The sequence below is a fragment of the Rhamphochromis longiceps genome, linkage group LG22, assembly GCF_057381845.1.
Source record: "Rhamphochromis longiceps isolate RC_006_pf linkage group LG22, R_longiceps_female_GT1.1, whole genome shotgun sequence".
Classification (NCBI taxonomy): domain Eukaryota; kingdom Metazoa; phylum Chordata; class Actinopteri; order Cichliformes; family Cichlidae; genus Rhamphochromis; species Rhamphochromis longiceps.
In genome coordinates this window covers 17,039,955-17,064,448 of record NC_140577.1, presented here as the reverse complement: position 1 = coordinate 17,064,448, position 24,494 = coordinate 17,039,955, and the positions used below count along the sequence as shown (strand labels likewise).

Below are 24,494 nucleotides of genomic sequence, written 5' to 3'. Positions count from 1 at the left end.
TGAAGCAATATTCAGTGTACAGACAACTTTGTAAAGAAGTTTAAATTGTATCTTTACACATTTTGTCACCAGCAGCTGGCTACAAAGACTTATTTGCTCCAATTTCTTTAGTGGAGTCATAGTTTCACTGCCATAAAACAGTATTTTTGAGCCATTAACTGAGAACTTATGTATCTCAGCACAGTGTGCACATTGTCCCCTAAAAAATTTGAGGAAACTGGACAAGTGGAGGACAAAAGAAGTATTGGTAGGCCTGATCTGCCTACAGCAGCTGAACAGTATCTGAAAGTCATGTCCTTAAGAAATGGGGAAGTGAAGGGAATCTTCTTCTGATCCACTATGTAATACTGGCATCAGGTCAGCAAAATCTTCATTTGTCAGCATGAGAATGATCCCAAACTCATGGCCAATACAGTAATAGCATAATTAGACAGAAAACCACATAATGACCATATCTGTCATGGACTGGTCTCCCCAGAGCTCGGGTCTCTACATTACCGAAGCAGTGTGGGATCAGACAACAGAACAAAAGGGAGCCAACATCTGAAGGTGCTTCAAGAAGCCTGGAAAACTATTCTTGAAGACTACTTAAAGAAATCACAAGAAACTCTTTTATCCAAGCAGTGTTGAAGAATAAAGGATGTCATACCAAATATTGAGCTTGTTAGAAATGTACTAACTCTAAAATTGATCTGTAGAATTGACCTACATTATTTCCAATAAACAATCTTAAGGAACGCTTTGTGTTATCAGAAAGCGTGTGGTTAAACTGCACTCACACAGAAGCGCCACATTCAGGAGAAACGACACACCGACAGCAGCTAACAAACAGCTGCCAAAAAATCTTTATTCAGTTATAACCAGACGCCTGCAGAAACTTGAAGTCACACAGATCGCTCTGGAGAAGGTCTAAACTCTACACCGAGTCAAACAACAACAGCACCAGAACGCACTTTGTCAGTAAACACAATTTTACAACAAGAACGATGGCGTTTTCTACACACACAGAGATCAGATAAGAAAAACAAAATGGTACAGGAGATTTAACAGTCAGTGTGCACCGATTCTTCTCAACCGGAGAAAAATCATATATATATATATATGTATGTATATATATATCGATAGAAGTCGTTTGATAATATCGTGGAAAAGAATGCCATTATAATAATAACATCACTGGTGCAATAGAGTACACATTTTGTGATAGATCTTTACTGCAAGTGCTTTGTGTCGTGTGTTGTGTTCACAAAGGATCCCGTGTAGACTCAGTGTGTGACACTGACAGCTGTTGTTGTCGTGCGAGTTATGAAGAAGCAGGCCGGTTTAAATGTGCAGAAAGAGAACATTCAGTCGAAACATGGCTTAGTGTGTGTAAGGTCCAGCAGGCAGAAGAAAAAAACAAACCTCCGGGAATCCCAAATGACAATTTGGACCGTTTTGGATTTTTCTTGTTTAGAGTTGAACGAGAAGATCGATACGCTGCTATGAAGGGAGGCATTAATGACACGTCCCACAGGGGACCCTGTAGTATATGTCATTATGTGGGCTCCATGATCCCGTTTCCCACCTGTGTGTAGCACAAAATGGGACTTACTATGCCGTGGGGTTTTGTGGGAGCTAGTCAAAGAAATGTGTGTCCAGCACTGGTTAAAGTTTTCAACTGAAAGAAAATAAAAAACAAAAAAAAAAAACAACAACTCTTAGTTAAATAGTTTAGAGCAGGGATGTCAAACTCATTTTCCATCGTGGGCCACATACAGCGGAACATCTTTCTGTCAGTGTGAAGAAGTTTAACCACACATTTAAAGAGCAAATCAGTTTTTCCACACGATAAAGTTTTTCTACTGTAGTAAGTGAAATGAAATCTGTCAGTGTGACTCTTTGGGCTCAAGCTGTAAGAAATTATAACTAAATCATAAAGTGGGCAGCTCATCGCTCACAGTATGATAGTATGATAGTATGGGGAAGGAAAAAGCTGTAAAATGTATGAAAACAGTTAAAAGTCAATTTTTTTTTTGCCATTTTTCTTTCTTTTTCAGAGCCGTCCAGATTGGGGGTTTTCCCGGCCAATTCTAGCCCCCATGCCTCATGTTTGACACCCCTGGTTTAGAGGATGTGGGTAGGTCAGTCTTGCAGACACCAAAGCCAGCTTGTCTGTAAGTCGACTTGTTGCGGCACGTTGTTCTATAATTTTATAATAAACAAGCAGCTTGTATCGATCTTCTCTTCAAACTTCACGATAATGTAAATAAGCATATTCCTACCCTGCAAAGAGAGAAGTGGGGGGGGGGGGGGGGGGGGGATCAGACACGTGATCGGCCCCACGGACATCTGAGACCTTCTGTTGTGGCGCAGAACCGATTCCACCTTCAACCAGAAGAAAACCAGAGCCTGCGGTTGCACAAATCTCTTTGTCTCGGGTAAAACTGACCCATGTGTGTCTCCCCCCCCCCCAAGCACCCTCACAGTAAAAGGCAAGCTACCGATTCCACGGACAGCAGCGATTCTTATCATCTAAGGTCACACATGGGGAGCCCTGCGTGCGTGCCCCGTTTCACATCGTCCTCGTCAATTATTCAAAGACTCGGACGCACGCGTACGCACAAACAGCAGCAGCTCCCCCCGCCCCCTCCCTCACGCGCTCCACCGATAACACCTAACATCGTCTGCGCTCTTGACTCAGAGAGGCCTCCGCGTCCTGTAAACGCGGAGTTACAGCTCATACTGGTTGCCTGATGGAAGGTGATGCTCCGCAGATGCCAGTGTGTGTGGTAATGAATCACGCAGGCGGCCGTTGGGCTGGTGTGAGCAGAAGTGTGTGTAGGGCGGTGAAAATTCATGAGGTACGACAGCTTGAACACTGAAATGTGCATTTATGGTTGCAGGAATGGCTTGACCAGGCTTTGTAGGGAGTAGAGGTGTACAAACACACACACACGCACACAAAATAAGCTTTTGTGGTCACTTGCACAACACAAACACAACAGGAGGAGGTATAAATGCTACATTGAGCAGATGGGACATACCTCGGGCGGTCGTTGGAAACACAGTCCATCATCTCTCTCTCTCTCACACACACACACACACACACACGCCGATAACTCCTTAGCGGATCTGTGTTTTTGGACCAGCGGCCCGGTGAGACAGGAGCAAGCTCTTCGCATCGTCACATGATGAGATCTGAAGCCACGGGGACATACGCTGAGCAGCAGGGCCACATATCGCACCCATGATCTCACTCAGTGGGCTTTCACACCTCTTTCACTCATATTGTGTTTGCTTGCTTGCGTGTGTGGAGATGAGAGAGGTCTGTGTTGTGTTACATCACTGATTAATGCGTGCAGTGACAGAGGCCCAAAGAAATAAAGGCGACAAATGTGTTGTCGCTGATGTACGGTTGCATATTATCCTAACAGATCCTGCTTGATACATGATGCCGACTGATATAAATGATGCGGTTGCTTGAGCGATGGATGAAAACGAGAGAGCATCGCCAGTTTGGAAACGGTTCGTACCGCCCCAAAATGGTCTGAGCTAAATCCCTACATCGGCCGCGTACCGCCCACCCCCGTCTTTAGACTTTTCCTCCCCCCCCGGCGCGAGACGCCGGCTTCGTGAGAACATAACGCTGCTACTCCTGATGGCACAGGAGGAAGGAGGCCTGTGTGACTGATACTGGAGCTCATCATGAGGTTTTAAGCGGCTTCCTAGGACTTATTTTCAGCACATATAGAAGGAGGAAGAGACTTTGGGAGACTAGTGTTTCTCTCAGAGCTGACGTGTTTGAGATGTCAGAGGGGGTGTTACAGGCTCATGTATGTTGACTGGAGGAGATACCAGAGGAAATCCTTTTGTCTGGTCTAAGGTGGCACTTGCAAAGATTAACTGATTTCCATCTGAAAACTATCTTAATCAGTCATCACAGCCTGCATCCAAATGCCAAAGGAATAGCTCATCAAGAAAGTCTTTGTTTGTTTTCTTGATGAGAGTCGAGAAAACCTCTGAAGCTTGTGGAGAAGTTAGCCTGTCAGCTTAGCTTAACCTCCAGACTGGGAAAAACAGAAGGAGCTCGGTACACTCTGCCACAGCAGCGCTCTGACGGCTCAGTCACACTAGAGCAAACACAGGACACGGCAACCTCCATGTAAATAGGTTTGAAAAAACCTTTAACGAATTTGGAAAACTTTTTCCAAATTCATCGGATGATTGCAAGAAGGTGAGGTAACCAATATCACTTTTGATCGCAAGGTGAAACAATTAGTCTGACTCCAATCATTCGTGGGCAGATTGGAAGGTTTGCACATAACTGCCATGTGAAGTCTTGATTATACTCCACAGCAGACAAGGCAAACTGCACACCCGAGGATTGAGCAGTCAATCTGACATCTGCTTGAAGTCTGTCACTTTGGCAGGGTGTGTAGATGGTGCTTTGTCGTGTTGACTCTGATCGGTCACAAAACTCAAGCAGGCACTCGGATGAACAGCTGATGCTTAAATTTACCTCACAGGGACTCAAGCGGGTCCATGCAAAGTCCCTGCTTAATTCAGAAACGCAGACAGATTTCTAGCACGCTGCAACCAACCTGAGCCTGTCTGCATCAATGACGCGTCTCTTTGCATTCGGGGTCTCACCTCAACTGGTTGCCATTGGGTGTATTCCTACTTGCAGGTTACTAATACTTTGAAAATCGTTGTTCTGTCTTCATGTTTTCAATCTGTGAGGTTCGGACTGGACTTACAGATTGTGATATTCGCTGCTTCATCGGTGAATCGCTGCATCAACACAGATTGGATGTAACTTGGCCGTGTTCAATCGCAGATGGTTTCCGTCTTATTGCGGCTTTATCACAATCTTTACGAACCAAAGTCACATTGATGCAACCTTTTTGAAGTCAATGAGACCGCAGGTTCTTCGCACACGGCTGCAATAATATTGGTCACCCTCGGTCTCCACCCACTGTTCTCTCTAGTGCGACTGTTTTGCAGTGACTGAATTGATCTATAAATGGCATCCACCTGTTTAATGGTGCGGTGGAGCATTTCTTCACCCAGACTTGTTACTTTCTGCGGTGCTGGTGGGAGAGCTTGTAGCATCATAATTGCTTTTCTTTTCAGTTTGTTTACAGTTAGGCAACAAAGCTGATTCTGGTTTGGGTTGAAATACAAAACTTAGAACTAAGAAACAGTCTGGGCCACAACCCTGCTGACGCTGGCAAATTATTGCTTTTTATGCTTTGGTTTTTGTGCAGCTGAAACAAACAAATGGGTCATTTAATTTAAGATTCAAATACGCTGGAGGTGGATTTTGTTGCACACCAACTCAGCCTCCTTCTCCGTTTCTCCCAGTCTCTGTGTCACAGAGAGAAGCCGAGAGCCAAAAAGTGGACAATAGTGTGCCGCTCCAGGAGTTGTGGCATCTGCCAGCTGCTGCTGGGACTGCTCCATAGTACATGTACTGGACATGCAAACATTTCAACCACAAGGACACAAAGTGTCTGCAGCGATGAGCGCCGCGCCATTGGACACTTCCGGATATCGGCGTTGCTGACATTAGCTTCATGTACTTTCACTTCCTAGCTTCAACAGAGCAAAGATTTCTCAAAACGCCTTCGCTGCTTTAAGTTTGCTCGACGCCTGGCAGCTGCATCAAAAGCAGAACCGACCCCGTTCAAGAAATGACACCCTAAGCACGTCGGCGTAGAAGAAACGCTCCCAGCCGCGGTCGCCGGTGGTAACAGATGAGGAAGTGTTTGAGATTTTACAGCCCAACTGTGGCACCTGATGCACTGAACAGACTCTGGAGCAGGAAAATGTGTTGCATCTAGTTTACAGTCTGGAAACACATATCAAACATTTACATTTAGAGGCTTCAAAAGGATAGAAAAACGCAACATACCGTGGCGACCATGTCAGGGCGGAGAGCAGCCGCCGCCAAACAAAGTCCCCCTTGCAAAGTTACTTAAACATCTTAAAATCGGGGAAATTATGTTTTAAATAATCACCGTGTTTTAGGGAACTCGCGGTTAGACCTCTCAAATCATTTTGTACCGTGTGTGGTGTAAACAATTGATTCAATCAAGCACCACATGATTCAGGCCTCCTGTGACTGATGTCCACACATGGAAAACATCGGCCTTTTCAAAGCTTTGGGTGTCTTTTCAATCCAGCTTCCCAAGGGCGGTGCATGCAGGAGGAGGGACGACAAAGAATTCGTCCTCAGCATCCAACCAGCTGAGGAATCGGGTACTTTTAAAGAGATTTGCAAACAAAAGCAGGGGATTTTATTTTTAAGCTAAACTGTGACGCAGTTTAGCTACCGAGGACTGCACTGGCTGCTCTCGAGTCCCCGTCCTGGACGCCACAGCACAAGTAGAGCACATTTATATAAAGTCATGTTTTCCCATAATTTCCTTATTTGCATGCACATGCAGTATTAAAAATACAGTTAGACCAGAGCAGTGTGTATATATATATCTATATATAGATATATATAGATGTATATAATGTTTGAAAAAGGAGTGTAAAAATCCAGTGCGACAGTCATTGAGTTCTTGAGGTCTACATGATTGTAATCAAAATAAAACAGCCAGTGAGGTGATCCAGTTTGGAGAGAGGGCCGAGCTCTCTGTTGCATATTCGAGTTCAAACTGAGGAAGCTGCGGCACAAATACCCTGAAAACAAAGACTGAACGCCGTCTGGACTGTTTAGCGAATTTACATTCCGAATGATTAAAAATCCAATGATAGAATTCCGGCTGACGGAAAGTGAGTTTCTTCTCTCTACCTGATCGCCTCACCTTCACGCCGAACGCGAGCGATGCCCGTTGAGGTTTTCCCGTGGAAGCCGCTTAGCAGCTCAGCGCTATAAATGGATCATCTCACCGACTGTTTCACATGCCGTTTGCTGAAAACGAGGCTTCCTTGATTTCCCAAACATATCGAGATTGCGCCACGACAGCGATTCTTCTTCATGTCAACATATATTTATCTACAAGCCCTTACACAAAGGGGAGAGGGGGTTCATGTTTGGGAAAGCAAAGAGAAGGAAAAACACATTGGAAACACAGTATCATCATCGTTATCATCATCAGGTTTGGATCAAAAAAATAAGTTTACAGCAAAGAGTAGAAAAGTCACTCGCAGATATCTTGCAACATCTTTCTTTCTGGAGCTGAGACGGGGCTAAAGAGGCTCACAGGAGAACTCAGACTAGCCAGCACCAGAAACATTCCTCCAGAGTTTCTCAGAGCACAACGCTGCGACGGCTTGAGGTCCGATCTAGAAACTCCACGCTCATCAAGGCACATTCAAGACTCCTCCAAAAGGTAACCACCAGAAATGAGAGGTGGTGGTCGAGAGGGGGGAGCAACTCTTGGAAACACACACTCAGGACTTCTGAGCGTTTCCCAAAGCCATTTCACCCATCCTTCCACCGTCCTCCTCCTCCTTATTCACATTCCTGAATGAATGAAGGACGGACTCGAGAAGAGGGCCCCTACCCTTTTAAATCGACAACAACAACAACGCTGCCCCCTGCTGCTGCACTGGCAGCTGGAAAGAGGCAAAGACACCCCCCAAAAAATGCTGCCAGTTAGCACAGCAGCCATAAAAACCAGCCCAGAGAGTTGGAAGGCTCTGACACTGCAAACACACTTGTTCCCCAGTCTCAGCAGAGCGCCACCTGCTGTTAGCCTTGCAGAACACTGGAGGGTCTGTGAGGCAAACTGCAGGGCGCAGGGGCAGATAACAGCACCGTGGGCTCACGCACATTATCGCCCACTAGACGTGGGTGGGTGGCACGTCTGCAGACACAGCTGAGGTGGGGACCAAAGGCACAGCCCGTCACTTTAAATAAAAAAAAGTAGGAATTTTGATCGTATTATAGTTAGAGATATCACATCAATGTACTGATACACACCGATACTGTAGCTTAGATATACTGTACTGTAGCATATATTGACCTCATAGGTGGATGATACAGGGTATATTAAGTGTCAGCCTCTTGTCACAAAAACAAGCGTCGTCACGTATGAAATATTGATCTGGTTAAGGGTCAGCTTACACAAACGAGGGGTCCTCATAAAACTGTCAACACGTGAACTGCTGTTAAAGCTGCCACCGTTCAGGAGCAGTGACAGCCCAAAGTGCAACACACACACACACACACACACACACACACACGGTCCCTCATAGCTCATGAGAGTTGATGTTTATATCGTCCGTAAGTAGAATAATGCTGTCTTGTTTTACTCGGCTCATAAATCACAGCTCAGCCCTTTAATAGGCAGCAGCGAAGTAAACACGACAGAGAACAAAAGCCAGACCAGCCGCTGCCGCTCCGTGTGACAAGAAAACAAAAAACAAAACAAAGAAAGTCCTCATAAGTATTCATATGGCTCCCTCTCGAGCAACAAGTCCGCCTATCGTGGGCCTTTGATGCCACCGTTTTAATTAAGCTGTGTGAACACGTGTTTATAATGATAGCCCATTTCTGAACTCGTGTTTACGCCTCCACCCCCCAAAATCCCATCAGGTTTCAGGGCTGAGAGATCAGATTAATATGAATGAACAAGTTAGATTATCTGATCGGTGCGATGCTGCCATATGGTGTGCTGCACATCATTAACCTGTCAATTTGGGGGTAAAATGAACATCGTGATTTTTCCCCCCTGCTATTTTCATCTAAATGGGAGTAAATTATAAATTATTCTGCATCTCTGCAAATATCTCCATTTGATAGTTAAATAACAAGATGCTGCAGCCATATGTCTGCACGTTATGTCAAATTTCATCATGCTCGGTATACGGTAAGAAAAAACTGCCCGTTTACTCACTCCATCCAGAGCCTTTGAATGTCTTCATCAGCACTGATAAAAGGCAAATTTAAAAGGGGACCTATTTATTGTGCTACTTTCCTATAATGAGCCTTTTATTCTCTGGTTCTGCTAGAGTAGCTTTGCATGACTCACAGTTTGAAATAATCCTTATTTATATTACGGGCTACAGTACAAGCCTGATGAGTTCAGCCCCTTTCATTTTTAGCCAGCTTTCTACCTTGGCTGCCCCTCACAAGCAGCAGTTTTGAACAGCGGGTCTTCTGAAGCAGATGTTTCCGGTTGGCTGGGATCACATTTGTTAGTCTGATTATTTTAATATGAGTATAACTGCAATAGTATATGTGACAAAAATAAGAACAGAACACAACAACCCATTTTAAGCTACTTTACAACCCATAAGTATGTAACTTAGTTCCCATAGTCCTAATTTTACCAGCTGTGGTGATTATTAATGAACCAATTATTAGACTGTTATGAAACAAGCCCTCCTGCACGGTGAATATTTGATTCTTTTGAGTACGTTTTGAAGCTCAGACTCGAGCAGACCGAGACTGCACAGCTGAAAAGATCTGCAGTTCAATGAAAACCGAACCTGCTGATGAAGCCTGAAAGCTCAAGGACCAGTGAGTACATGGACTGTGATTCGATTTTCATCAGCTGTTATTCTGAAGCTCTTTGTTGTTACAGAAAATAACTTCCAAGCTTGAACATAAGAGTTCAGATTCAATGTGAAATAGAAAATAAGCCGATTTAATATTCTGCCGGTGTTTTCCATCTATTCACAGGGCTGAGCCGCAGACGCGAGGAAACAGTCATCAATAGAAGTCACCAAAATAAAAGCATTTAAAAAAAACAACCGTGTATTTTTGTTTGTTTGTTTTTTGGGTGGGTTTTTTTATTTAATTTTTATTTTCATGTTCTACAGCAAAACAATGTTTACAAAATGGAGTTAATGGAGAAACAGCACCGCGTTGAGTGTTTAGCACCTCTGTTTCTCCCTCCGCCGAGGGCACCAGGACGCATGCAAAGACAAACCCTGGCACAGTGTCTCTGAAAGCACCGTCACGACGAGGCCATCTTTGGGCCATCGAGATGTTCTCAGATCAGGCCACGGTCCACAAAACAAATCCCATCGAGCTTCCCCACGATCCAAGAGAACATGGACGGGTTTCAGAAATATGGCAGCAAATATATCTTTGAAGTAATTTTTTTGGATCACCTCTAAGCGAGGGAGTGAGATGAGCTTATTTTGGCCAAATCTTATTGTCAACCGTGAGATCGGCTCGACAACCCAGAGAGAGGAAAAACTAGCTGCCTGGAAATGCTGCCACTGTAATTATCCAGTGCTCTGAATGATCTGAACAACTGAAGGGACTCGTTTCTGGACAGGATCCTGACTGAATCTGATTGGCTGCCAAATATATATAAATATATTTTAAACATCAGTGGAGGAAAACGATCCAAACGCTGAGACGGAGAAGCCCCGTTCAGCCTCAACTAAAACATCCTTAAACCCCAGTGCGGCCAAATCAGGAGTGGACGAGACAGAGAAACGCCACGGCCCGTTAGACGCTTCAGGGGAGTGCAGGAGCACCGAGCTTCAGCAGCAGCCCCCCTCCACACACACACGCGCTTTGCCCGGGGCTCCTTCAGAGTTCACACACAAGAGCCAGCGAGCGCAAACACACTGAGGTGTCAATCAAACTAATTGCAGGCGGGCCTGCATGACACGGGCGGGGAACGATAGGGGGGCGGAGTGGCAGAATTGGAAATATGATAAAGGTTTTAATCAACTGCAGTTTTTGACGCAGCTCCGGCAGTGGAGAGCGTTAACGTGAAGGAGCTCCAGGCGGGAATGTGAGGGTCACGCTCACTCAAAAGAGCCTAACGAGCTTCGTTTATGAAGCCGATGACGCCACATAAGAGTCTCCCTCAGCAGAACATGAAAACAAAAATCATAAACACTTCATATATATATATATATATATATATAGATATATATATATATATATATGGATGTGTATATTCATATGTATGAACATTTAAATAACAAAAAAACAAATTAGTTTCATGTTTTTAGTTTTGAATGCAACTGTTTCTTTCCAGACAATAGATTTGACTTAAACAGTAACATGTTGACAAAACCTCACTGTAACAAGCACGATGGCCTTTCAAAGAGTGACTTGAAGGCTGCGCCTACAGCACGGCTCGTTCATAAGGTGGCATTTGTGATGACAGAGGTTGGCGGTCATTAAAACAAAAAAGGAGCGTAAAAGGAAAACAAATATATACAGGATACAGGAACAAACTAGAAACAGCTGATCAAAAGTAAGAGAGCGCCACGACTTTCAGGCGCTTAAACTGGACGAGTGTGTGTGAGTTTATCAGCTGGTGTTGGTTTTTAGAAACTCTGATGAAGCCTGTTTGTGTGCGAGTGTGCGTGTGAGAGAGTGTGTTTGACAGAAACCCTCCCAAAAAAGGTCGAGGCTTTCAGGACGATCTTAGAAAGCAGATGGAAAGAGTTGGTCCGCGTTTGTAAACGCTCGGGCCTCGTGATTCTACTTCCTGGCTCTGAGGCGGAAGAAAGGAGGCTTTTCAACCTGCTCTCACCTCAGCAGCCAATCACACAGACTCTCGTGAGCCAAAGCTTTGCGTTCTGAGTGAATTAAGTTAAACGCCAAAGGAGTGACTTAATTAAGTGCCGCTTTGCTCTCCCAAAATGAAAACAAAAGCTTGCTGCAGAGAATTTAAGGGGGAGCAGCCGCAAGCGGGCGGACAAATATTATTACTCTTTCTGTAACGTCCAGTCAGGAGATGACGCGGAAACACTTCCAGCTTTTAAAAGGGACCGCAAAGGAACTGCGTTACACAAAAAGTATCTCACTTTGGGTTTTCAGCCCTCCCTTCTTTTGGATATCAGGTCATCGGGAGACGCCTTTGTGGCAGATGTAAACAAACTTAATTTGTTGGAGTAAAAGTTGGTGCAGGAGGGCGACTGCATTGAACGTTGCTGCTGACTTCCAGTGCTATGAGGAGGGTCTTTAACACACATCGTAGTAGCAGGTAGGTAAGCAGTCTTAGTTTCACCAAAAAAAAGAAAAAGAAATAAATGACACCGACTACACTAAACATGGCACCTTAACCAAAAAAAACAAAACAAAACGTGAAGGACAGGATAAAGTTTTGGAGTTTTCGGTTGCAAAGTTGTCATGAAAGATAGAAGCTGTTGAGATAGTGCTGCATACACTTTAAGCTGCTGGTTTGTTTTGCTCTCTTCAGAATCACATCCCTGGTAAAGCAAAGAAACAACGAATACAAGTCGACGTGATCTGCTTTTGATTGTGTGAGAAGAAACCGTGTTTGTGTGTAGATCACTCGTATGGTCCATCTGCTTTCCCTGACTGGAAGTTGGATCTTCTGCTTTATTTGTTCTTTTTTTTTTCTCTTTCTTTTTTTGCATTGGTCATTCATCTCGTGTGTGTTTGTGTACGTGTGTGTCTCTTCCTCCTCCTTTCCGACCGTCCACCACCCCTTCCCGGCTATGCCACGCATGCATTCCCTCGGTGCTGTCCGGGAGGCGTGAGGGACCGTGATAAAAGATCACCTCAAAGTCCAGAATTGGATACAAAGGGACGAACAAGTCGAAGGAAGAACAAAAACTGCGAGCTTTACCTCCACGTGCTTTTTCATAGCTTTCTTAAAACGGACTTCAGAGAGTTCCCTTCTTCTTTTGAATAAAAAAGTGTTTTTTACTCTAATCTTTTGAGAAAACACACACTTAAAAAAAAAAAAAAATCATTTGGCCTTTTTCTCAACCCCCTTCTTTGACAAGACTTTCATTTAAAAACCAGAGCTGTACAAAACATAGAAAGATGCAACACTGAACCCAACATTAAAAAAAGAAAACAAAAAAACTGCAGAAATCTCTTTTTTTTTCTTTACACTGTTTAGCTGCACCGAGGTTTTCCCAAAAACTGGGAAAGAAGGGAATGGCGAGCCCACGCTGGGAATCCCGGACGGCGATGTGAAAGGTGACTCTGCCGTCCTGCGGTTGCTTCCACAGCTGGAATGGTTCAGTGGAGCTGATGAGGTTGGGTGGGGTGTGGGACGGAGCCGGAGAACGAGGGCGGGGCCATAGCTGACAGACAGTTGCGATGTTGATCTGAAGAAAACCGAATGCATGCAGGATGACGCCCCCCCCCCTTTTCCCCTTGTTTTCCTCAGCTGGAAAACTGCATGGCTTGTTTGTCTGGCGAGCTGCGGGGGACGATCAGTCAGTGAATCTCTGGCAGGCCTTCTTCCAGCGGCACGCGGTGCACCACATGTCGCGGTTCTCCATCCCGTACACCTTACGGCACTTCTTCCCCTCGCCACGCACCTTCCGACTGGAGGAGAGATGAAGACCAACAGCACATGAAGCTGTTATATATTAACGACATAACAAACAACAGCACAACGCTTATAACACTGGGCGTTATTATTCCTGGACTCTTATTCGTCTTGCCCAGATGCCCACTGCAACTAACTGATTAGCTCTTGTCCCTTTAAGGCCAGCCTCCCTGGAAGAAAGCTTTTTTCTCACTGGTTGCCCCTCAAAGCCGCAGGAGGGTGGAGCTACTTAGGGACATCATCTAAGATGTCATAACCGAGCAAAAAGAGCAATCACGAGTTTTCAGCTCACAGAGATTACTCGTGTTTACACTGACCTCACTATTTGAAACTTTGTCCGCCATAAAAGCATACATTTGAAAACCAAAACCAGAAAACCATGAAGAGTACAACATGTTAGAGGTTAACATGAACACAAATCTATCTGACATGTTCCACATGTTTGCAGATGAAGTTGCTGTCTCAGCTTGTGTGTATCTTCTTCCTGACAACAGCGCATAGTTCCTCTGTGGGGTTCAGGTCAATGGCCAATCAGGTACAGCAATAACACGCTCAGCAAAATATTTGGCAGTTTTGGTACTGTGGGGAGGTCCCAAGTCCTCCCCACAGTACTCCAATCCTCCACTACAGCTGTCTGCAAACAGCCAGCCTTTACAGCAGTGACCTTCTGCGGCTCACTCTCCCTGTGTGGGCTGTAGATGATCGTAGAGGATCGTCATCTGGAGGACCGTAAAGCATGTAGTCTTCCCCATGATTGTGGCTGTGTTCGCTGCACTAGACTGACAGGCACACACTATTTAAACCGTGTTCATAGCAGTTTACTCAAACTCAAAATGAAATATTCTAATAACGTGAGATATGTTTATTTTTTAGCTGTAGGCCACAATTATCAAAGTTAAAACAGAAATGCTGAAGCATGATGGTTTCTATGTAATGAGTTTAAAATAGATTAAAATTTCACTTTCTTAAATAACTGATGGAACATATTCAACTTTTTACATTCAAATTTTTTGAGGTGCGTCCATATGTTGGAAGAAATTTCCTTTTTGCTAAGAAAAACATGACATCTGTCTCCTCCCAGTCCCACCATTGTGCTAAGCTAACTGGTTCTTTTTAATTACGCCACTGACTGCAGAGTAGGGCTGAACGATTATGGAAAATAATCTAATTGCGATTTTTTGCCCCAATATTGCGATTGCGATGCGATATGCGATTATTTTTTAAGGTCTTTGTCTTCTGTATTATTAAACAAAGACAAGCAATACATCATATAGTATGGCCAATACTATATTACATTAATTTTAAACTGTTCTTTCCTGGAAGACAGACCTCTGTTATGATGACATGAGGTGATGCATGAATTGATGACTGACATTTTTATTTAACTTCTTCAATCACAACAGTATATTTGAACATACACAATAGTTTATTTTTAGCTTACAAACATCTGAGCATAAAGTGCTGACAAGGAACCCTGGTGTAAACATTAAAATGAAAGTCAGTACAATGTGCAGATTGCAGAAATATACATTAAAAAAATCAGTGGCTTTACCACACTCAGTTTTTCGACATCTGTGAACTACTAGACAGTCATTCAATTAAAAAATAATATTAAATAAATAAAACTAATAAATAAAAAATACACACATCTTACTGATCTCTGCAGTCAGTAACATTACACATAAAGTTCAAACATAATAGCAATTGTATAAACACACACACAAACACGCCTTTAAAGTTTAAAGGCGTGAAATTGGACGGTCTAGTTCTGATTAGCGTCACCGCTGTCTCGGTGGAGTTTAATAAACTCGGCCGTCTGCTTCTTGCTATCTAAAATATAACCAGACACTGGTGTAAATTCTCGACTGTCTCATACTTCTGTTTAATAAGTTTTCTGTTTGACGTTTAGTCAGCTGTGTGAAAACCAAGGAGGAACCCACCCGGGGGATTAATAAAGTTTTATTTTATCTAATCTAATAACTTTAATCTCAGCCAAACCGATTTACTCACGAACAAACAAAACACTGAAAAAAGCCCAACAATAACATTTTTAGGTTGTCTAAGTGACTTATATATTACGTTTAACCCGAGCAGCGAAACTCCGCGGTGATCTGAAAATGATGTGCCGGGAGTTGTGCCGTTCTCGGCCGCATCAGTAACCCTCGAGCTCCCAGCTAGCTGTCGAGCTGGTGGGTAGCAGACGCCTCTGAAAACGTCGAAGCACTTTTGCAAATATGGGATATCTTGATAAACCGAGCAGATATTTGATGTTTACACAACTACTTTCTCGCCTGAAAATATGTTAAAAGTTTATTTTGTGACCCAGAAAGATTAGTATGAGTAATTTTAAAACTTAGTAGCGGCCGCCATTGCTGGAAACTGGAGTTTGGCTGGGCCGCATGAATTCTGGGATATGGTAGTAATTTGGACAGCCTTCGGCACGTCGCTGTGACGTAATCGGTCTACAAATGCGGCCTCAGGAGGATGCAGCCCATGAATTTGGACATGTCCAGAGTATAATCGCAGCCTTTGCGGTTAGAAAATTGCACTTGATCATGTCGCGATATTATCGCAAATGCGATATATCGTTCAGCCCTACTGCAGAGATAGATAAACACATATCAGAGCCTTATTCCATTTTTCAGGTTGCACCAAACAAGCTGAAAGAGAAAGGTTTAATTCGACCTTTAACTGAAGCTATAACCAGTCATAAGGTGAGACTCTGTGAGAGTCCAGTACCTGAGGGCAGCGGTGGCTCTGGGAGGGGACGAAAGCACTGCAATGGTCTGGGAACGTTGGTCACCAAATCCTTGGCTTTTACTGGGAGACACCTGGAGAACGAGAGCAGATCATGAATAAGAGAAAGACGAGCTGCGTGAAAGCAAAGGCTGAGCCAGGCTTTCTCACCGTGGTCCCGGTGAAAGTGACGGGTGGCGACTGCCAAGAGATGCTGAAACTGGAGCTGTTGGTGGGAGTGAAGCTGGTGGACGCCGAGCCGGCCGAGTTGTTGTTGCTGCTGGACGGGATGGACACTGGAGCCGTGGCCTGAAGGCAGAGGTCAAAGGTCACTATTTTTAACTTTTATTTAAATTCAGCATATTGGAATACTTTTATTTATTTTAGTATTTGTTAATTGATGCAGAGCTTCTTTGTATTGGGATGTCAGACAGTGGTTAGTGAAATCCTCTTACGAAGCCTCAAGCTGAACATTTTTTTCTGCTTTGAAACTCGATTTAATGATCAAGCGCCCTGAAGCATACCTTGCTTTAATCTCTTTTTTTGCTTCCAATTAAAGCCATAATTTATAAAATTATCATTTTGTGCTCAAGACCATAAACTAATCAGAAAAGTGTTAATGATGTCACAACCAACAGAGCTGAGGGTCTGTTCCCCATAGACTTAGTATCAACTGGAACCAGGGGAGTCTCCCCCTGCTGGCCATTAGAAAGAAAGCAGGTGAATGACTTCCCTTTTTTTTTTTACCCAGAAACTACACCTGTCCTTTACATGTTTATACTGCAGGCTACTGATTGGCTGGAGATGGGACTTTTCCATCTTTTCTGACACCGAGTTTACCCAGAGGAGGTTTCTTTTTTTGGGTCAGATTTCTCTTTCTATTACATTTTTTTGTTAAAAAAAAACCCTCTTTTGTTATTTTCTAGGTGAGGTAGATTTTAATGGTCGGATAAATATACTTTATTCAAAGAAGGTTTTTTTCAAGGCAGATTTTTGGCCTTTATCAGAAACATAACTACTCATGTCAGACCTCAAGCGTGCAGCTCTGTATTAATATTAGATGCACAGATATTAATGGAAAGCTAATGGCGGTTATTCTTCAAACAATAATCTGAAAACCGAGGCTAAAATAGATAAATTGTGTCATTTTTCAACCTTTAATTAATTATTCAAACCTGCTGCTTGTGTGTTGATAGACCGCAACTGTTAGCACAGCTGCTATAGGGAGGGAGGGACCACAAGTCGCTGCGAGATCTTTAGTGTGTTTACGAACACTGTGACACATCGTCAGCGTAACAAGGACCTCGATAGTAATGTGTGAGAAACTGAGGGACGTATACAGAGCACATAAGTCTTCATCACCTGGTAGGCATGGTCTGTGTGGATGAGGTAGAGAGCGCTGGGTGCAGAGCGGCTGAGCGGCGTGGTGCCGCCGGCGTGGGGCTCCTTGGTGTCAGAGGGTTGAGTCGGTTTATGGGAGTCTGGCAGCTGGCTGACCGAGGGGAGAGGAGACGGGGGAGGAGGCGGGGGAGACAGGACAGAGGGCGAAGCTGGGGACAGGCTGCTCAGCCCGTCGGCCACCGAGTCCGTGTTCAGCTTAATCTCCGTGTAGTAGAAGTCCTCCTCACCGTCGCTGAGGTCTGAGTCACAGTTACGACTGGGAGACGAGCGCAGGGGCAGGACAGACAGAAATACATCATGAATGTAAATCTCCACCTAAAGGTCAGGTTAGCCATCTATCCAGTATCACTGGGACATATTACTATGCTGATAACCTGTAAGTCATCAACCAGAGGCAGGATATGAGCAGCAGAGCCGTTTTTGAGGCTTCGAGTGGACTTTATCTCAGGTGTGTATGCAGACCGTCTGTGTCTTACCCCAGGTGGATGGTGCGGATGTGTCTCTGAATGCCAGCGGCAGTACTCAGCACCTTGCCACAGTTCTTCCACAGGCACTTGAACATCACCTTCATGGAGTTCTGCAGGAGACACACAGCACATCAGTGTTTCGCTGGCGCTCTGATGCCAACTTCAGAGAGTCACACGCAACAACTGCAGGGTACATAACAAGAAATCGTACACATGAAAGCTTCTTTTCTCTGAAGGATGTGTTTTTTAATATCTGCCATTAACACGGAAAAAGTTTATCTGCACCACAGACATGTTCAGATGAAGGTTACAGAAAAATATTTTTTTAGGTTATAGAAAAACTCTCATTTTCATTAACGAGCAGGTGTACCTAATCAAGTGGACAATGTACAGTATAAAGTCACTGATAACATTACAGTTCGTTTAAGACTGCACAGAAATGAAAATTCGCTCAGGTAGCAAAGTAGGTACAAAAAAATATATCCACTGTACTATTATAATCCATTTAAAAAGTGTAAAATTTAAATTGCAACTTGCTCTTTTTTTGCACATCACATGCCATTTTTTTTTAAACGAACAAACACATACATAGAAATTACAACATTCTGATGTAGGGGCTGTTTTTAGAGTAAAATAACCATAATTTACAAAATTAAGGCGATATATGGAGATAAATGAAATTTCTCAGATTAAACATGCTGCTGCACTGCCTCACTAACACCCTGCTAGTATTCATTGTTCAACGTCATACCTGTCCTAGATTAAAATGCAGATATGCCATGTTTACGTTGGGAATTTAAAGGATTTAAAGGACTTTAAAAATGCAGTCTCCTTCAGAGTGATCAGTTTATGATACCATATTTAAAGTCTTTGCGTTACACTATAAAGTGTCACTTTGAAATGATGTAGATTAAAACTAGGGAGGAAAACAAAATAGACACACAGCTTTAATGCAGCATCTATCTTTGGTGTTACCATGGACACAATGGCGGTGATGCTCCAGTGTCTCTGATCTGCCTAATGTAATTAAACCACCGGCGTCCTACAGAGACCGTGTATTGTTTTCATGGAGTAAAAGAGCCCCGTGAACTTCCTCCCTGCCCTCCTGCACTCTCGCTCCGAGCTATTATAAACGGTCTTATAGCCACGTCTGTCAAGCTATTGTTAAGCAGGCTGATTTAACTTTGACAACATGTTTTATTTCTAATTTTCTCTCTCTTTCAGAAACACTCTCACACATACACACAGCAATCACGTGCCCCCCTTCCCCGATTGCATTGTTTTGTCTTTGCGTAACAAAAGCCGATTTTGTGTGTTGGCGAGCGTGTGCGCCCCTTTAAAGCAACATTTCACAGTTAATTAAATGGGGAGCCTCAAACGGTGCAGCGCTGCCAGGAGAAAAACAAGAGCACGCGAGTAGCATGTAGATAAGTTCACGAGGAAGCCTGGCATCTGCACGTATAGATTGTGTGAGTGCGACTTGTTAAGCCAACATTATAGGAGCTTTCGGAGACGCTGTTCAAGCCTCCGTCTGCGCTCTCTTCCTTTTTCATGTAATTCCTGTTAGTCACTCTTTAATTTTTCATCCACAACCTTCATCTCTCTTCCCGTTTCTCCCTCTCTTTCTCCTCCCTCCACGCCCTTCTTTGTGATCTTCCCAATTATCCGAGTACACTGCGCCAACGTGGAGCTCACTAAAGAGTCTATCGATTTCCCCCCCCCTTTTCTTTTCTTTTTTTTTTAGGCCAGCAGAATCTTTTCTGTTTGCCGTTGAGGGAATTCAAATCATTACTGTGTTTTTGAGAGGAGCTACACGTGAAGGCTGAGGAAGTAATTATTAAGGACAAATGTCTGGGGAGGACACACTCAAGCAGCGAGAACGGAAGAGAGAGGGGAGAAAACAGAGGCGAGAGCAGGGGAGAGGAAAGAATGAAAGGAGGGGGAGATGGATGATACCGTCGGCAAACTGGCACACAGGAGCGCTGATAAGCAGAGGAGAGCCCCGAGATGAAGGCAGAGAGAGAGAGAGAGCGACGCAATACGTCGGACAAAATAACGAGTGACAGCGTGGTGTAGATGTGATGAGCTGTCAGTGGCGCGTAGTGATGAGACGAGGTGAAATGATTAGTGTGAAAGAAAGTGTGTGTGTGGCCAGGACGCGTGACACGAAACTCAAGACCGGAGCAAAAAAGGCTTTGTGTCCTTTCCTGTCCAATTTCCCTCTCCGCCTATCAGTCAGAAACTAAATTACATCAGTAACCTCACAGGTTAATATTGCAGAACAGAAATCAACCAGCTCATGTACATGTGGCGGGATCTCAAAGACAAGTTCACGACCTTTATTCTTACCTCCAGATATGCCTGCTATCAGGATCAGTGCGACTGTTTCCTTCAAAAAAAGCTTTTAATGCACCACACGGTAATAAAAGTGAAGCCACAAGTGGGACAAAAGCACCTGGGAAACATATCATCATATCTCCTTCCCTTAACCCCGTGATGATTAACTACTAACAGTGCCGATGTTTAACAATGAAAAACTGCTACCATGTTAATATGGTTGTATCAGAAATAATCCAGTGCTGATAACTCCCTGATTGACAGTCATTCTTATTTCTCTTGATGCTGCATTGATGGCAGATGTTTACCAGGTAACTTGGCTGCTGATTGTTATCCATGAAGCATAACTGCTTTTGTACAGTTAAAGTTCTTCAACAGTATTTTGAGTCTAAAAACACACACTAACAAAAATTAAGTTTAACCATTGAGTTTGGCTCAAATCTTTATTGGCTTCGTCTCTTTTCTGCTAAATTTACAGAACCATCGAGATGATATTAGCATAAATTCAACTGACTCGAAAAATCGTGTTGGGAAAACACAGCGTGCAGTGGTTTTCATCATTTTGAAGGGGCATTTGATGCTCGTCCTTGTTTTCTGTGTATATGATTTTCCCTGTACAGCAGTGATACTCGCTTTAAAGATTTCAAATAACGAGGTCAACGCATGTACAAGTAATCCCTCACAGGGAGTCGGCTCAGTCTGCTATAAACACTCCGTTTCATGTGTTTTTTGTCCTACTCTTGGCTCTGTCATTGAGTAAGGATATAGCTAATATGATCACCTCAGTGGCCTCACCCTCCTCCACCCTCTCTTTAAAAGAAATGTGCCTTAAAAAGACCATCTGTGTCAGACAGGGGAAGCGCATCAAGATCACAAGGCGAGAGGCAGGGTACACCCTGGACAGGTCGCCAGTCTGTCACAGGGCTAACACAGAGAGACAGACGACCATTCAGACTCACATTCACATGGATAATCTAGAATCACCAATTAACCAAACCCCACTAAACTCATGTCTTTGGACTGAAGCCGGAGTATCCAGAGAACCCACACAGGATTTTTACCCAGCTAAACTCTATTCACCTTGCGCTTGCGAGGGATGGGCTCATCAAAGAGCAGGCTGCTCCCGTCCTGCTCATCCAGAATGGGGTCTTCAGGTCCTGCGGGGCCAGGCCCCACCCCTCCCAGGCTGGGTACACGGAAGGGCTTGAAGCTGTCTGCAGAGAGCGGTGGGGATGGTGTGGAGGGGTTGGACTGATCGCTCGGAGCAGACCAGCTCCAGTAGCCCCCCGAGGAGCTGTTGCTCGATGGGGTGAAGGGTCCGGCCGAGCCGTTGTCTTTCCACGATCCACTCAGACCCTCTGAAGACACAGAGGAACAGGAGATGGAGAGTTTATCTAACAGAAGCTCAAACTTCTTTAGTTATATCTGTAAATGCTACAAACACAACAAAGGATGAGATCAAGACATCCAATTAGGTTCAGACAGCTATATTTGCACTTCACAAAAAAAGAGCCTCCCAGAAGCAGTCTTCACTATGACACAAGAAAATAAAGGTTACTCTCCTGTTGTGTGATTCCACCGAGACACTTCCAAGGTCTTCTTTTTTTTAAGATCAAAGAAGAGTTTCTTTTGAATATCAGCCACAAAAGGCATTTCACTTAGTGAAGCAGGGGAAAACTTTGCAGTGATTGTACATGTGTGTGTGAGAGAGACAGAGACCCAGTTTGGTTTAGTGAAGCTGCTTCCTGGCAGGGTGCCTCTCTCTTCTCTCTTCACTCGTTTCTTCGGCAGAACATTTAACATAAAAGAGGATGTGGCTCAGCAGCAGCACAGGCTCTGAGTGGTCAGAACAACAAGACTACTGGTTCATTTGAGAGATATCAGCAGTGCTCTGTGTTCCGTGCACGCTGTGTGATCTCAAACTACATGACTACATTTAGATAAAAAGTGTACAGTTAGCATTTAAAGCCCAGTTTGTTCATCTGTGCATGACGTACGGCAGTGACACCACGTGCACGGTGGTTGGCTGCGCGTCTGCTCGGCTGGAAGGACAGCAGGCTGGTTACAAAGACCGCCTAAATGGTTTCACGAGATTGCAGTTGTGGGGCATTTTGGACTTCCGCCACTTTGCCGAGTGGCAGAGATCCAGACTCATTGTGCTTTTCTTTGGATTTCCACAGCTCATTGATGAGATGATCCTACAGCACAGCAGGTGGCAGTAATTTATCAACCTTAAGCTTCCACATGCATTCACAAGATAACAGCTGTGAGGGAATGAAACACAGCGTACAGGAAAACACACAAATTATTGGCTCAGCGACTTGTTTTAGTTCGCTTTTCATAAAACTTCTGCTATGTTATTAGAAAAATAGCCAAGTGACGCATAAAAAGGAAATATTTATTTACGGCTGTTTATTTAGTACTAATGATGCTTACCACTGACTCTCACAGGTGGGCTCCTCACCAGCGGGCTGGTAGAGAGGCTCGTCAGCACCATAGCGGCCGTCACTTTGTCCATATCCACTTCCTCCTCCGACCGCCTGTGGAAACAGAAACAAAAGAAAACTTTACTGAGCTGCTTCCAATCAGTTAAAGAGAAAGACCTGATAACTCTCTTCTTCACAAATAAGTCCAGACTATTACACTTTTTTCTTTTTAAAACGGATAACAATAAACACACTACAGGCACATTACCATTTACAGGAAGCTCGAGAGCTCAGCATGTGTTTGTCTTCTTCGCTGCTCGGCCCGGTGTTTTTAGAGGGAAAGCAGATGTTGAGGTTTCCATGCTGCTGCGATGACTGCAGCAAAAACTGCTAATTACATTCAAGTTGGGTTTTTTTGTTTGACTGATGCAATCACCCAGACACCATTAAGAAAAATAAACAGCTAACAGAATAAAATACAAATAGAAACTAGGAAACTGATTTACTGCACAGGATGTTGCAGGCTGCAGAGATGACACACTTCACCCCTGTTGTTAAAAAACAACAACAACAACAATAACAACAACACCCAGCATCATTACTGATGCATGCAAAAAAATAATAATAATGAAGAAATACGAGGAAGTCACATAAAAAAAAATTCAATATTGATCGTCTCTGCAGTGTTGCAGTATTCTGCTTTGTGCACGATCCTACTGATAAAAAACATAAAACAACAGGGCAGGAAGGAAAAATGAGAGAGCGGGGACATGTAATAACATTCACCGCCTCTTCTAATGGACAGAACAAAGCACCGCTGTCACACCCACCGCTGAATACCACAGTCAAAGGCTAGATGTCGTTCTCAGTCTTTATTTTTGGAAGGGTTTTGAGGCGCACACGCTCGGTTTCAAGTTGACTCAGTTTAAGAAGCCAATAAACACAGCTGACATTGAAACTTAAGGTTACTAAATGCATCCGTTTTGTGTGTAGATACAGAGAGGAAAGAAAATGTGAGTCTAGCTTTATCTGCTAAAAGTTTTCCAGAGTGGAACCAGCCTGCAGAGAAGAACAAGGTGCGGTTTTGCTGCTTTGGCAGCAGGAACAGGAGAAAGAAATTTTAGGTCAGTGTTTGGATAATTGACAGCTCTCCTAAAATGTTTATACACGGAGAAAGACGACTGGTTATTTGCTAAAAGAAGAGTGCAGCTGTTTAATGACTGCATGCTGATGAGCCACTGACAGGGTCACGTCCATGCAGCGGTGAAAACACTCAAACACATAAAGATGATCTCTACCGGGAATGCTTGCTGGAAGGTAATAAGTAAATCTGCGGTCTCAGGTGAAACGGTAACTAAATGTTAATTAAAAGCGGGTTTCATTGCCCAGAACAGCGTTCTTGCTGACTCAGAGTGGGCCTCTGGGAAGCAACAAGAGAGGAAGTGTGATCGATCAGCAATGTGTCAGCCACACTGGCCTAGAGACCAGTCAGGGTAGGGAAACGTGTATGTCCTGACAGGTTGGTGAGTGTTTGCTGGAGGCTGCTCCCTGTTACCAGGTGAAAGTGGTCACAGTGAGGGTGGAGCGCCAAAAAGTTCCTTGTGAGCTCTTTGGTCCCTAGCAGATTGACACGGTCGCCAAGGGTTTGCATTGAAGACACCAAGTGATCGGCAAAGACTCGCCATTTACTCTCTGAGCTTTAGTAAAAAAGTGTGAAACGAACTGGAAACGGAGAACGTTCACCTTAAAACTTTTAAAGCTATGCCTCAGCAAAAGATGCAGCTTTTACTTTGAAGGTGAGTGTTCACAGTTTCTGGTTTGCGTCACACCTTTTCAAAGTTCACTGAAGCTCAGTGACTAGTTTGCAAGCATTTGCAGTCTTTCTTGCACACCGTCTACTC

At 44.0% G+C, this 24,494-nt stretch overlaps 1 protein-coding gene across 2 annotated transcripts in view; it reads right to left on the bottom strand.

Annotated features, from left to right (window-relative positions):
• Positions 1-539: 539 nt before the first annotated feature.
• znf704 (zinc finger protein 704) overlaps positions 540-24,494 on the bottom strand; it is a 74,113-nt gene continuing 50,158 nt past the window's right edge. The window contains exons 3-9 of one of the 2 annotated variants that reach the window (XM_085397054.1): positions 22,604-22,707; positions 21,248-21,525; positions 17,840-17,940; positions 17,325-17,619; positions 16,134-16,271; positions 15,966-16,057; positions 540-13,222 (exon numbers count right to left, since the gene is read on the bottom strand). In XM_085397054.1, coding sequence (XP_085253180.1) covers positions 13,108-13,222; positions 15,966-16,057; positions 16,134-16,271; positions 17,325-17,619; positions 17,840-17,940; positions 21,248-21,525; positions 22,604-22,707 — 1,123 coding nt within the window. In that variant the 3' untranslated portion in view covers positions 540-13,107. The remainder of the gene's footprint in view (positions 13,223-15,965; positions 16,058-16,133; positions 16,272-17,324; positions 17,620-17,839; positions 17,941-21,247; positions 21,526-22,603; positions 22,708-24,494) is intronic. The other variant, XM_085397053.1, reaches the window with a different exon arrangement.